The sequence below is a fragment of the Mobula hypostoma genome, chromosome 5 (genome assembly GCF_963921235.1).
Source record: "Mobula hypostoma chromosome 5, sMobHyp1.1, whole genome shotgun sequence".
Lineage (NCBI taxonomy): Eukaryota > Metazoa > Chordata > Chondrichthyes > Myliobatiformes > Myliobatidae > Mobula > Mobula hypostoma.
Window position 1 is genome coordinate 83,941,917 of NC_086101.1, and position 15,010 is coordinate 83,956,926.

The window sequence follows — 15,010 nt, forward strand, 5'->3', positions numbered from 1 at the left end:
ACTAAAAATGACATTGAAATGTCATACATGACAAATTTTGTGTCGAGCATTTACTTATATATTGGATATACGACAAAATGATTCCAGCGGTATGACAACAGATATGAACTGAAAACATAAGTTTATTTATTTGCTTATTGAGATACAGTGTGGAACAGGCCCTTCAAGCCACACCTCCCTGCAATTCCCTGATTTCATCTGAGCCTAATCATGGGACAATTTACAATGACAAATTAACCTACCAACCGGTATGTCTTTGGACTGTGGGATGAAACTGGAGTACATAGAGGAAAGCCACACAGTCAGGGGGAGACTGTAAAAACTCCTTTCAGGCAGCGGCAGAAGTTAAGCTGGGCTCAGCTGTACTGTAAAGCCCTGTGCTCACCGCTACGCTTAAGTGCCACACCAAGACTATCTGGATATGTTAACTTCACAAATTGTGATTGCTTTTACAAGAAATAATGTAGATGCAGCAATTTATCAATTTAAACTAATAGCTGGAACAGCAGTCCCCCCCCCCCCCACTATATTTCTGGCCTTTCATTACTAGCATATTTTAAGTACTCATTTTGCTGTTGGCTGCTATTAAAAATGCAGGAGGAGATTTTTTTTGGTGGTAAAATTATGAAACATACCACAGAAGATAATTATTTTGAAAACTATAGAAGACTGGGTAAGTTTTCCAATTGGATCAGATATTGTTTCAGACATCGATTTATTTTTGATAATATTTCAGTAATTTTATTTGTGTTCCCCTGACCATTGACTATTCTGGTTGTATTGACGAGTACCTTTTCCCCTGCTTATATTTTAATAGTTGTTATTTCTCCTGAAGTATAAGAACAAAAAAAGTGCTTACAAGTTTGTAATTATCACTGCAATTGCCAATTTAATGACTAAATTTTCATTTCAAATACTTTAAGGAAACTGAATGCAGATTGCTGTGGCTGAAGCATATTTTAAAGTTCAATGTTCAATGTAAATTTATTATTGAAGTACATATATGTCACCATATACTACCCTGAGATTCATTTTCTTGTGGGCATTCACAGTAAATAGAAAGAAACACAATAGAATCAATAAAAAGCCACACATAACAAGATGGACAAACAACCAATGTACAAAAGCCAACGAACTCTGGAAATACAAAAAAAAAGCAATACATATCATTAACACAATTCGTAGAGTTTTTAAAAGTGAGTCCATAGGTTTAGGAATCAGTTCAGTGTTAGGGTGAATGAAGTTGTTTCCTCTTGTTCAAGAGCCTGATGGTTGAGGGGTAGTAACTGCTCCTGATCCTGGAAGTGTGGGACCTGAGGCTCCTGCTCCTTCTTTCAGATGGCAGAAGTGAGAAGAAAGCATGGCCTGGATGGTGGGGATCCCTGATGATGAATGCTGATTCCCTGCAACAGGGCTCATTATAAATGTGCTGGATGGTGGAGAGAGATTTACCCATGATGGACTGCATTGTATCCACTACGTTTTGTGGCTGTCTTCCTTTCAAGGGCACTGGTATTTCCATATCAGGCTTTGATGCAACCAGTCAGTATACTTTCCATTATGCATCTGTAGATGTTTGTCAGAGTTTTCGTTGACATGCCAAATCTATGCAAACTTCTGATAAAGTAGGTCCTGGCCCGAAACATTGACTAGTTATTCCTTTCCACAGATGCAGCCTGATCTGCTGAGTTCCTTCAGCATTTCATGTGTGTTGACAATCATGTTGTGTTTCCCATTCCAAATCAGAGAGACTTAAAATAGGACAATCAACAGTAGTATTTTTTCATGAAAGAAAAAGAAAACCTAGGGAAAAGCGGTGTCAAAATAATTCAAAGTAATTCTCATTTTTTGTTTGAGTGCAGTACACATCAGTGTGTTTTCAACTTTTCATCTAATTGATGTGTTGAAGTGGAACAGAATCATCCAGTTATTTCCATAATTTTACATGCATCTTTCATGAAAGTTGATGCTGCTATTAATAAAGAACTTTGATTACTGTATTAGATTAATTGAGGCCCTGGTTACACTCAGTCAGCAATGTTGGGCAAGTCATGTCATGCATATGCCAGATACCAGAGTACTGAAACAGACAAGTGCAAGCAACTCATGCAGTTCTGAGAGAATTCTGAAGAAGATGAAGGAAACCGTGGCTTATCTACTGTGCCTTCTCGCTAATCAGCAGTTCACCTACAGTACTTTAAAGTGTATGTCCAACCACAAAAAGACCAGAGCAAAATATCCAGGCGTTCATTCATTGGGACGAGAATATGAACCCAAAGTATAGTATAGGTATGTAGGTGAATGAGAGCAAGAATGAGTAACTGAAAAAGGGAGAAGACCCCAGAATACATCTCCTTCACATTTAGTAAATGATTAGACAATGGTTATATATTCTCATACACTAAAAATTACTCCAAAATGTTCATCTACCAAATCAGATACCAAAAGAATTTGATTCATCCTGCATGAAAATATCTTTAAATTTACCACCATAATGTCAATAATTTCTGTAAAATCTGCTCAAGACTACTGTGAAATTCAGATAGTTTCAAAGCTGGGTTCCAATGTTGAGAGTTTGCCCTGGGAGGATTGGTAGAAATGCAAAGCAGAGGTACAACTGAGGCATTGGCTGATCTATCACTGAAATTGTCCATCTTGAGAAATGGGAAACCATTAACTAGAAGAATGACTGAGAAAATCTCGGCACAAAGCTCCAGTAAGACAAAAGATTTATATCCGAGCTGGTGAGAACATTAACCTACCCCATTCACCCACAGGGTTAAGATTAAATCATCTTCATGAATAAATTGGAAATGACCAGGATACTTTACCAGTAGTCATTAGCTAGATATAAACTCCCCGTAATGACCCCCCTTCACCATTCTCCATTTCCTTTTACCTCTCTCACTTTATCTCTGTACCTGTCCATCACCTCCCTCTGGTACTCCATCCCCTTTTCTTTCTTCCATGGCCTTCTGGCCTCTCCTATCAGATTCCTCCTTCTCCAGTCCCATATCACTTTCACCAATCAACTTGTAGCTTCACCCCCCCCCCAGTTTCACCTATTACCTTGAGCTTCTCTCTCCCCTCCCCCACATTTTAACTCTGACTTCTCATCTTTTTCTCTTCAGTCCTGATGAAGGATCTTGGCCCAGCTGTACACTTTTCCATAGATGCTGCCTGGCCTGTGGAGTTCCTCCAGCATTTTGTGTGTGTTGCTTGATATATATTGATTGATGAGTTCAGTTCTTAATTCTATCTTTATTTCATTGCGTAATACAGTTTAAACTTTGCACTTAGGAAGCATTCTTGTTTGTTCACTCGTTGAATTGTGTTACTTGTAGCATATAGAACAAATCAAACAGTAATTGGAAGATACTGTACATAATTATTAAGAATATAATAGATGCTACTGGAAGCTTTGTTTTTAGTTCTGGGTTCCTAAAAGGTTATCAAAGATTAGTTAAGAAAGTTTGGAGGAAATATATCAAAGTAATAATAGTAAGCACAATGAAATGTATGTTTGTGAAAGACCAAAAGCTGAAAAAAAGACTATGAGAAGTTGTAAAAGAATCATTCAAAGTTATGTGAAGTGCAGTGGAATAAAGTGCACTGGCTTATGGGGGTGGAAATATTGAGTCAACGTTATCAGAGAGAGAAAAAACAGTAGCGAGATGACACAATTATGTTTTGGGCAATGATATGTGATGATCTGTTGAAGATGGTGAAAGCAGTTTCATTAGTCATCTTCAAAAAGGTTACTAATTTAAGTAAGCATGAAAGGAAAAGTTTTCAGGGGTATGAGGAAATAACTTGGAAGAGGGATTATTGGGAAGGTCTATAATAAGTGAATGAAGATATTTATGATTCAGACTTAATGCAGATTATTTAAGGCTCAGTTCATAAGTTCATGGATATTTTTCTGCCACTTTGGTCGATGTAATATTTGCTGCAGTTCCCACATTGGATTTTGTAGACCACATTGGTCTTGTCCAATAGCTTGGTCCAGTCTTTTAGTCTGCAATATACTCTCTTCAACATTGGCATATGTACAACTGTAATTCTACATTCTTGGAGCAGTCAAGCTATCATTTCAGAGATATTTCAAATGTATGGAAGGACAACCCATTTGGTTGCTTCTTGGTTGGTGCATTAACAACCTTGTAGGCATCTTCGTATGAAGTTCCTTTAGCAGAGAAAACTATCCACAAGGATCCATAAACATCAACTGCTGTAAAGTGGCTTACCAACTCTCCCTTGTCTCCACCCATGAAGATCGAGAGGGGCACAAACTTGACTGGGCATCAGTGAAGTCATGGCACAAGTGAACACACGGCATACAAACGAATTCCTAGAAGCATGGTTTTCCACAAACACTTTTGTAAACAAATACATAGATTGCGATCTTATTTATGAGCTGATGTGGGCAAAATTCCAGACCACACTGCATGAAGTTCACCACACAACCAATCAGCAACGAGATGTCCTCCCCACATTACAAATGTTTGGAAATGACGTCAAATCAGCTGACTAAAAAGTATATAACGACAAGCATTTGGAGGACACACCACAATCAACAGCACACTGATGATATCACCTCACGTGATGAAACATTTGCAAGTAAATTGCCAAGATCAGAGAACAACTCAACCCAGCCATCAACCACCTGAGCTTCACATCTTCCAAATAATTTCCAATCCCAACTAATGTTCAAACTCCAAACCACCATCCGTTACTGAACAATTCTATCTCACACCAACCCCAATGGGTTGACTTTTGCCTCACTTGCTCTATTCATTAATTAGCCTAAAGCAATGATCTCCTTTGCCACCTTTTGCCATTCTGTCCAACACTTATCTAGGCTCAGACTTATTTGATTTCCTTGTGTGCTCTGCATAGGACACACAAAGGAAAGTGTTTTCTTGTACAAACAGTTTAGTGCTGCAGCATTCAAACAGATGAATTAGGAAAAAGTATTGACCATTTGGCCCCTCAGACTTTCTCAGCCATTTAATAGAATCAGGGCTGATCTAATCATAACTTCAACTGTGCATTTCCATCCAACCACAGTAATGTTGCACTTACATCCTTTTCATCTATCTCCATTGAAAAAATGTTCACAGTTTCAAAGTCTCTTGATCTTTTAAAGAAAAAAAATGCCTCATCTCTTTTGCAAATGGATCATCCATTATTTTTAAGAAGTGATTGCTTATTTCTAGATTCTTCTTCAAGGAAATGTCTTCTCCGCTTCACTCTTTCCCTTGGTATCTCATATGTCTCAGTCAAAATGTTTCTCATTCTTCTGAATGCCAGCAAATAGGAGTCTAGCCTGTCTAACATTTCTTTATAAGACAACCCATCTCTTCCAACTATTAATCCAGCAAATCTTCAATTAACTACTTTGAGCACATTAACATCCTTCCTTAGATAAGGGGAACAATGCTAAATATAGTCACAGAGTCAGGGAATCAAACAGAAACAGGTCTTCGCCAAATGCACGATGCAAACCAAGAAGACCATTTAAGCCAGTCCTGTTTGTCCAAATTTGAATCATATCCATCAAAATGTTTCCTATCATGTATCTGTTAAAAAACTTTTAAATGTTGTTATTATACCTGCCTCAACCACTTCTTCTGGCAGTTTATTCCATAAATGTACCACTCTTCATGTAAAAGTTCTCTCTCAGGGTCCAGCTGAATCTGTCCCTTCTCACCTTAAAGCTACTCCCCAATGCTGGGGAAAAGACTGCTTGCATTCCCCGTTTCTTCAACCCTCATAATATTATACACCTATTCATTCACCCTTTAGACCTCTATGGAAGGAAACTAACTCTAAGAATATCAATGAATAACATTTTAACAAGGAATAAACTCTAACCCTTCCCAACATCGCCTTCAATACGCTGCTAGGGTCAATGTTAAGGGGGATTGGGGCTGTGGATTTGAAGACAGTGAAGAAAGCAAGTTCATTCCTTTTAAAAAAATGTCACCACTTTAATTTATTTTCTGTATTTTCATTGTTGACTAATTATATATACATATTTTTAAATCCTTTATTCAAGTTTTGTTAGCGTGTATTCTAGAATAAAACATACGTTAACTTCACCAGCAACCAATCTTCAGACATGAATATAATTTAAAATGCAATCCTGAACAATAGTTTTCCTTGAGTTGTGGACTACGTTGACTGCAAACTACACAATGCTGATTAACATTAATTTTGGGTGTCTGGAGTGTGGTGCGAAGAAGGAAGTGTGTGGAATTTACACGTAATTGAAAGGAAGCATTATAGATATATTGTAACTATAGAAGTGTCCCGCTTTTTCCTTTGCTCTTTAGCATATAAAAATATCATGTATTATTCGATTGCGAAGTCTCTTCCTCCAAGAGTGTTTCAATATGATGCCTGCTGCTCATTTTTGTTGAATAAAACACTTCTACATCTACTAGCCTCAGTGACTCTCTGGTGATTTTGTTCATGTTACAGCAAGTTTTAGTGAGAAGTACAATGATGGAAGCAGGAATAGGCTGCTTCCCCCCACCATTCAGTATGATCATGGCTGATCTGTCTCATGCATCAGCTCCTCTCGTGCTAGTGCCAGACATAAGAAATAGGAGCACGGGTAGGCCATCCGACCCATCAAGCCTGCCCCACCATTCAATAAGATCATGGCTGATCTGTCTGTAAACTCAGCTCCATCTACCTGTCTTTTCCCCATAACCCTTAATTCCCCTACTATGTAAAAATCTATCTAACTGTATCTTAAATATATTTAGTGAAGAAGCCTCAACTGCTTCCCTGGGCAGAGAATTCCACAGATTCACCACTCTCTGGGAAAAACAGTTTCTCCTCATCTCCGTCCTAAATCTTCTCCCCTGAACCTTGAGGCAATGTCCCCTTGTTCAAGTCTCACCTACCAATAGAAACAACTTTCCTCCTTCTATCTTATTTATCCCTTTCTTGTATGTTTCTGTAAGATCCCCTCTCATTCTTCTGAATTCCAGAGACTCAATCTCTTCTCATAGGTTAACCCCTTCATCTCTGGAATCAACCTGGTGAACCTCCTCTGCACTGCCTCCAAGGCCAGTATATCCTTCCTCAAGTATGGAGACCAGATTTGCACACAGTACTCCAGGTGTGGCCTCACCAGTGCCCTGTATAGTTGCAGCATGACCTCCCTGCTCTTGAATTCAATCCCTCTAGCAACGAAGGCCAACATTCCATTTGCCGTCTTAATAACCCGTTGTACCTGCAAGCCAACTTTTTGTGATTCATGCACAAACACTCCCAAGTCCCTCTGCACAACAGCATGCTGCAATCTTTCACCATTTAAATAATAATCTGCTTTTCTACAGCCTTCTACACACCAGTCTTTCAAAAAATATGTCATGTGTTGTAGCCTTTACAATGCTCTGCGGCAGAATATCGCAAAGATTCACCAAACTTGCAAGAAGAAATTCCGATGCATGACAGGTAAAATGTCTATGTCCTTATTTTATAACCATGTCCCATCATTTGAGACTCTCCTACTGGTGGAAAAATCTCAGCACTTACCCTGCCATTCTCACCCATGGTCTTTAAGTGACCTTATTTTAAGAGAAATAAAATCACTTCTCATTATGACTAAGTTTTTGTATGTGAAAATATCATCAGTTTGGTGCCCAGCAAAACTGGGCAGTTAAAGCTTTCAGGAGCACTGGAGTACAGGGTTTCCTTGCTGCCATTGCAAAGGCCTGTTACGCCCTTGTTGTTGGAGTTCAGACTGTGTCTGACTGTCAGAGTACTTCCTGTGCATCACAGCAAGACAAGTATGGCCGTGGGAAGAACGACACATAGCATGGGAGTCAGAACAGTGAGGTCTGCCCTCTAAATCATTTGGCATTTTACTGTGTCCCAAAATTGCAATCTAATTTTGTCTTACAAATTGAAAGTTATGGGTAAACTTGTGCTGTTTCGTGCTTACATTTTGGAGAACATGATGGACTCAGAATAAGTCACTCTAAGTTCTAAGAATTTTAACATTCTAACTTTCTTGCATTAGTATGTTCTACCTCTTCCCTAACCATTCATTCAGAGTCATTTCTTTCAAAGAACTGAGGAAAAACAATTTCAGTAAACAAAACAATAATTACTAAACCTACTCTTGATTTGAATCAGTGAGACCATTTAAGTGTGATAATCTCACCGTGTAACTGAAAAATGAAGCTCGGGAAATGCAATATCTAAACTATTACTCTGAAACTTCTGGAAGAAATCATCTTATTGACGTCATGAAAAGCAGTCAGATACATTGGCTCAAATTTTACGTTTGCAATTTTCAGTGTAATATCATTACATTAATTGCAACGGTGTACCAACAAAATAAATTGCTGTCATGAATATTAAGAAACTGGAACTGAATAAACACAACATTTAAGGCACAGATTTATGGATGCCATTCTGTCAGCAAATTTAAAAAAAATTAACCTCATCCTGTTAAGTGGTGGCGTGCAGAACAGCAAATTACTCCTTTAGTGCTTTGAGGGTTAAATTAATATTGTATTGCACTTACTTATGGCGTCTACAAATTGATCAAAAAAGCCGAATGGAAAAAGTGGCTCAGGCAGCTCTCTGAAAAACATCTTTAGTGCTCCGGTGACGACGTGGATGTCCTCCCACTGGCTGTCATCCAAATTCAGCTTCTCTTCTGGGAAAACATGAAGAGAAATGGAACAACTGGTTTTAATGAAACAATTACAAGACACTAATTATTATGTTAATGTTTGCCTACTATCATCAGCAACCGTTAACAGCCTCCTGCACCTAGAGGTTTAGAGCTGTGCAATTTTCCACAGAAGAACATATTCAGTACAATACCATCTGCAGGAATGTAGTGTGCACTCTCGTTCACATACACACACGCGCACACATACACATACAAATAAAAGGACATAAAGACTCACACTCATGACTCAAGATGTCAGGTACACTTACACCCATAATGCTTTTGCTGATAAATTAACACCACTTCTGAACATGATTCAAAGCTATTAGCATTCGAGGCTAAGAGGGGCTGCGTAGTGGCAGCAACTGCTGGCTGAGCTGAACTCATGGGACCGGCCTGCAGGCCTTACAGAGCCAACATGAGACATATGCTAAACATGGCAATTGAAAATGAGCTATTACTTTACATGTGTCAACCCTGCCATGTACAAGGGAATTAAAGATAACTCCCTTTCTTTGCTTGAATCTAGTGCTAGTTAGGAATGTACAGAAGGAAAAGGGGTTCCCTTTCCAGAAGGATATATTGCTTCTGTGCTTTGAATTTACAAAAATAGAACAAGTATGAAATGTTATAGCAATACACAAGTAACAAGAGGATAGGAATTAATATAAAGCACAGCTGAAAGAATTATTCCGAGCACCATCTTTTTCACAGATCTATCTGTGCCTTGTCGCTGCCTGTAAGGTGTCTGCATGTTCTCCCGTGACTGCGTAGGTTTCCTCCGGGAGCTTTGGCTTCCTCGCACAGTCAAAAGACATACCGATTGTTAAGTTATTTGATCATTGGAAACTTAGGCGAGGATTAAATCAGGGGTTGCTGGGTGATGTGACTCGAAGGGCCGGAAGGGCCTATACCACACTGTATTCCAATAAACAAATAAATAAATCAATAAATATGGGCTTTTATTTCTACTAAAAACAAATGTGCTTATACCCAGCTGTTTTAAAGAAATTTGTAGCTGATCGAACTTAAAGTACAACCTCATAATTGCATTAGTGTGAAATTACATCAGTGTAAAACTGTATCAGATGCTACGCATTGACAGGGACTTTCATTATCTAGACCATCACAACAGCTACATAACCCATTAAAGAAACTGTGGAAGATGTCTTTTGAATAGTAACTAATAGTTTGAAAGTGTAAGTGCCCAGAAATTCAATGGCATTTTGCAATTTCTTTCCCATGGTTTACAACTGACAATTGATTCTTTTTTTTTTCGGAGTGAAACATAAAAATGACTATTTGTAGATTGCTTTGAGTCACTTGGAAAATTCGAAGGGGCATTTCCTTGAGTGATTCAACTTTATGATAGTCACAGGACTTCTCTATTGGGGTGTGCAGAATGACATATTTCACTGTGCATTGCAGGGGAATGGACTACATGCTGCTGAGAGTGTCAAAGGATGGGTGCTGATTAGACAAGGAAGTCAAACCAACATATCATCAGATCAGCATACCTGCTGTGTGAGTGCCATCCTCCCTGCACTCTTCCTACTTGCCTATTGACTATCTCAATCTTTGGTCAGGTACCAGATATACATCTGACTGCCTTTTCCACATGTTTGAACTGCAAACTTCGATCTGCTTCAATCTTACAATTCGGATATTGATGCTGGTCTAAAGCCCTGATCGCAATGACTTCCTTTCAAATAAAAGTAAAATCCCTCTCAATCAAACTATGCTCATCGCTGATCCCCAATCCCTCAGTCCAAACAATGCATAGAAGTTGGAGTTCTGTAGGAAAGATTTTTACAATTACCGTAGCTGCTCAAATAACTTCTTCCTTCATATGGTCCAAGGTCTACTCATTTGAAGCAATAATTTACTTATACCCTTCCAATGTAGTAAACTGCATTCACTGTTCTTAGTGTTGTCTCCTCTACATCAGGGAAACCAAATAATAATTGCTTTTGAGATCCATTCAGAGGGAACCTGTCCCTGTACCTTAATGATCGATCTGACCCTCACTCTGATCTCTTCCACACTCTGACCTCTGATATGTCAAATGAAGCTGGAGAAAAGGCACCTTATTTTCCTCACACTAATTGAACAATTTCAGGTAATCTTAGATTAATCTTAGAGTCTTTCAGTTTTAAATTTCCAACAATCAGTACTTTTTTTTCCTTCTGATAATTGAAGATCTTGTTCATCTTCTTCCCCTTATACCTTTCCCAAACATTGACTTTGGCCTGGACTACAACTCTTTGTTCTCCTCCTTCTCCCATCCTTTCTCTACAGCTACACACACAACATGCTGGAGGAACTCTGAGTTCCCCAAGCGTGTTGTGCATGTTGCTTCCTCTACAGTTTAAAGCTTGTTTTTATCACTTCTCTTTCTTCATTCTGAAAAAATGTCAGACTCATTCATGCTGCTTCTCTCTTTGCAAGTGATGCTTGACCTGATGAACATTTCCAACAATTTCTGTTACGTTTTAGATGTCCAACACCTGCAGTGCTGTGCTTTTGTCATATGTTCTCTTTCTTGTTTATACTGAATTCAATTGAGTTCAGTCAGTTCAAGATGTTCTACGGTTAAACTAGGAGTCAGTTGCTCACTGGCGATTGCATTATCAGTTTTATTCAATGCCACATAAGTTTACAGTAGCTCATTATGATGATTATGTACAGTAACTACTAACTAGTATTTAACTGCATCTCCCATGTTAACATTCTGGTTTAAAGCACAGTGCAGAAGCTATTGTCATGGAATATTGTCTCTGCCTAAATGGATGCAGCTAACCATACCACCAATCCTCAGATGTAATATTGTCTGTATGGCTATATTTTGGAGGATACAGTAAATCTAAAATATGGTAAGTCAATAATCCTCTGCAGTTCAGCATACCTTTGATTACATCTAAGCTCCCCAAGATCTGGAGAGTTTTCATATTGTTTAAGTCACTCATATCGAAGCTTGACAATAATATTGATCACTTATTTCTGTCAGTCACTTCTCCATTATGTTCCGTAATGTTATTGCTTCATTTAAAGTATAACTAAGACTCTTAAGAAGATACATGAACAATGAAACAAAACATAAATTGGCTAAGAAATTGACAATGATTTTTACTTTATCAATTTTTCTCATTGTACTTTTTTTCATGCCTCCTACAGACATTATTTCTGATTATCCATTATTTCCCAATTTCTGTGTTTTTATTATTTTGAAAGAAAATTCATTTCCAGTAACACTTTCAATGTGATTCATAGGCCTTGTATACATTTGCAGTCTTTGTGACCGCATCTGTTACATCCTTCTTCCTTAACTTACACTTTTCCTCCTTAATTGCTGTTAACTCCAGATTACTTTGACGACCTCAGGGAAATTCATATTCCTGAAAATTCAGCTGTTCTAGGCTTTATCCAGCGGCCACCTTGCAGAATGTCCCTATTTTCTCTGTTTAAATAATTACTATAGAACAGTGGTTCCCAAAATTTTATGCCATGGAACCAATACCATTTAGTAAGTGGTTCATGGATCCCAGGCTGGGAACCCCAGCTCCAAAGATATTGTTAGAGCACAGCAATCAGAGTGGTAAAGTGAACCTTTCCATTAGGCGTGGCAAATTTGAGATCTAGTCAGACCTTTGAGAAAATCAGGATTTTGAATATGAATTGACCAGTAAACCAGTAGAGCTAATTGAAATTTCTGATGATAACTTTTTGGGTGTAGCTGTAGAAGTGCATGAAGACACATGGAATTATAGTAAAACTAATGAAATACAAACTTCATAGCTTCCACATATAATAAAATATCATGAATATGTGTATGCATTTATTCTTTTGGGGGTTAATAAATTGATCAAGGATTACAATTTGGGAAAATGGAATGTTATGTAAATTAAATAAAGTTGAATGTGCTTAAGTTTACGAAGTGTATAAAAATGTATCTTTTCTACCTCCTCTGTAAAACATGCAAAAACATTACTTTTCTCTGATAAGAACATTAACATAGCAATGATATGCATTTGATAATATTTTCTAAGGCCTCAAATATTTTGAATAAATTTTTTTTTGAAAAATAAACATGTATTGCTTTTATAAGGTTTGATAACTTCCTTGTTTATAATCTCTGAATACTGTATATATCAGTTTTGAATCATTATATAAATGTAAGTGTTTGATGTGTAGATTCTAAACTAATTGTGCAATTTTCACTCTCCAAATGGGCTGATTTTAAAAAAGAAGTTCTTTGTCATACTGTAAAAAAATAACAAATATTGTAGGTTTTATTCCTTTGAAAAATTATCCCATGCAGTGGTATTTTGTTTGTAATATTGAGATTTTACAAAGCACCAAGTTGGAAAACTGCTCCATTTGAATACATCCTTGTTTAAATTTAGCTTTTAATCATTGAACTAAGCCATTCACACGCTGTCCTGATCCAGATCCCCATCTGTTTGATTGAAAACACTTCAGGAGTATCCCTTTATTACATTACATGGTTTTAATTTCAATTGACTACAGCCTAGTGGGTCTGTTCAGAACAGTCAATGCTAAACAATGACATCAAGAGCCTAAGGCCTAATGTGGCGTACAGTCACTTTAAAGAACAGAGGTTTTCAGTTTGTTGAAGTCTGTCAACTATTTTGAGCTGTTTATTCTCACCATGGTGTCACACCCCCTACATGTCTCTTTTGATACTAACTGTTTCATTTTCTTTTTGGCCAAATCAAATCTTACCCCCTTAGCCCCATTACCCATTCACTCACTACACTGTTTTTTTTTCCAAATTACTTGCTGTCTTTCTATAACATCACAGTGTAATACATTTGCTACTTATTCCTGTTTTTAAAAAAGCCTTGAATGCGATTCATTTATATTATGATCATTTTACAAGCTTTGTGATCTTGATATAGTAAATACTTATTCATGTCATTCTGCATTTTCTTTCCCACAACTTTTAGTGTCTCTGTATAGTAATGCTTTGCAAATTTATTTTAAGACGAATGCCAGTGAAAAGATAGCTATTGGAAATGCTTAATTGTTTTCACATTCCACCCAGTAATAATCTTGTCAATGCAAATGGTAATCCTAAACATGCACACTGATAGAAATATAGGTATGAAGGCCATTCCTAACAACTCTCTGAAACCCTTCCTGCTGTTGTTACATGTTAACACCTGTGATTTCATTTTAAAGTAGGTGTTTGACATCAAATGAAAGGAAGGTTAGAAATGTGTTCACACAACCCCTTAAACAAAAGGCATGGAATTAAAAACTGGTTTATCCCTGAGTAACAAATTTCACGTCATATACCAATGATATTAAACCTGATTCTGAGCAGAGCAATTTTAGTGAAATGTGTTCTTCAATTTTGGGTAGATTTTTGTTCTGCCTTGCACATTTTTTCCCATCGTAAATCTTTCCCAAATGACATCAACAATTGAGCAACATGCAAAATGCATTAGCAACGAGATTTTCAACCTTACTGACATGAAAATTGACTGTTCCTTGAGTGAATAAGCACTATCAGGTGTTCAGCAAATTTGCTTTCCCTGAAGCTGTGCTTGCTGAAGGAGTAGCAACTTAAACTGCACTTTCTGTAGTCACTGAGTTGTGTGGCCTGCTTTGACCTCACATTTTACCACACAAGTTTCCCTTGAATATAGAAGTCAAGGTTATGGTCACTTTTAACTTCCATACTTAAAGGTTTCCATTGTTAGACTTTTCCACATTTCGGTCTTTGTTGTTGACTGGTAGATTTGGGAAAGCACCTAGACTACATACTCCAGGAGTCTTTGTCTACTTTTCCTCAGGCCACAGTAGCTGGCAAAGAGGACACGGGCATGGGTGTTCACATACATTGCAAATTTCCTGACAATACATGCGTTCAGAGGTTTATAACCTTCTACTTGAAGAGTTTCGTTGTAACCCTTTAGGGTTTACCTGGTCCCTGTGCATTAAAACAATGCTTTCTGTATGTTTGATTGTTCTTAAGTCTTTACGTCATCCTCTGAACCTTTGGGAGGACTCCCCCAGCCCTTTACCATTGCTTTAATGTCCAAAAATGTGCTTGAAGCATCTTCTGGGCCCTAATCTTTTACCTGGATCCCTTGAGAAAGGATAATATCTCCTTAATGACTAAAATATTTTTTGTCTGGACAACTTGCTTTGTAATATTTTGTTTACATGCGGACAAGAATGACTGTTACTGCAGAAAATACAACAACATTTCAGAGAAATTCACCTTGGATTTGAAGTTGTACATTCACACCACCTCCGAAGTCTATTCCACTGAGTTCT

At 37.7% G+C, this 15,010-nt stretch overlaps 1 protein-coding gene across 2 annotated transcripts in view; it reads right to left on the reverse strand.

Annotated features, from left to right (window-relative positions):
- Positions 1 to 15,010, reverse strand: part of arhgap15 (Rho GTPase activating protein 15) — a 731,418-nt gene that overhangs the window by 118,942 nt on the left and 597,466 nt on the right. For both annotated transcript variants that reach the window (XM_063048621.1, XM_063048622.1), the window contains exon 13: positions 8,552 to 8,686. In XM_063048621.1, coding sequence (XP_062904691.1) covers positions 8,552 to 8,686 — 135 coding nt within the window. The remainder of the gene's footprint in view (positions 1 to 8,551; positions 8,687 to 15,010) is intronic.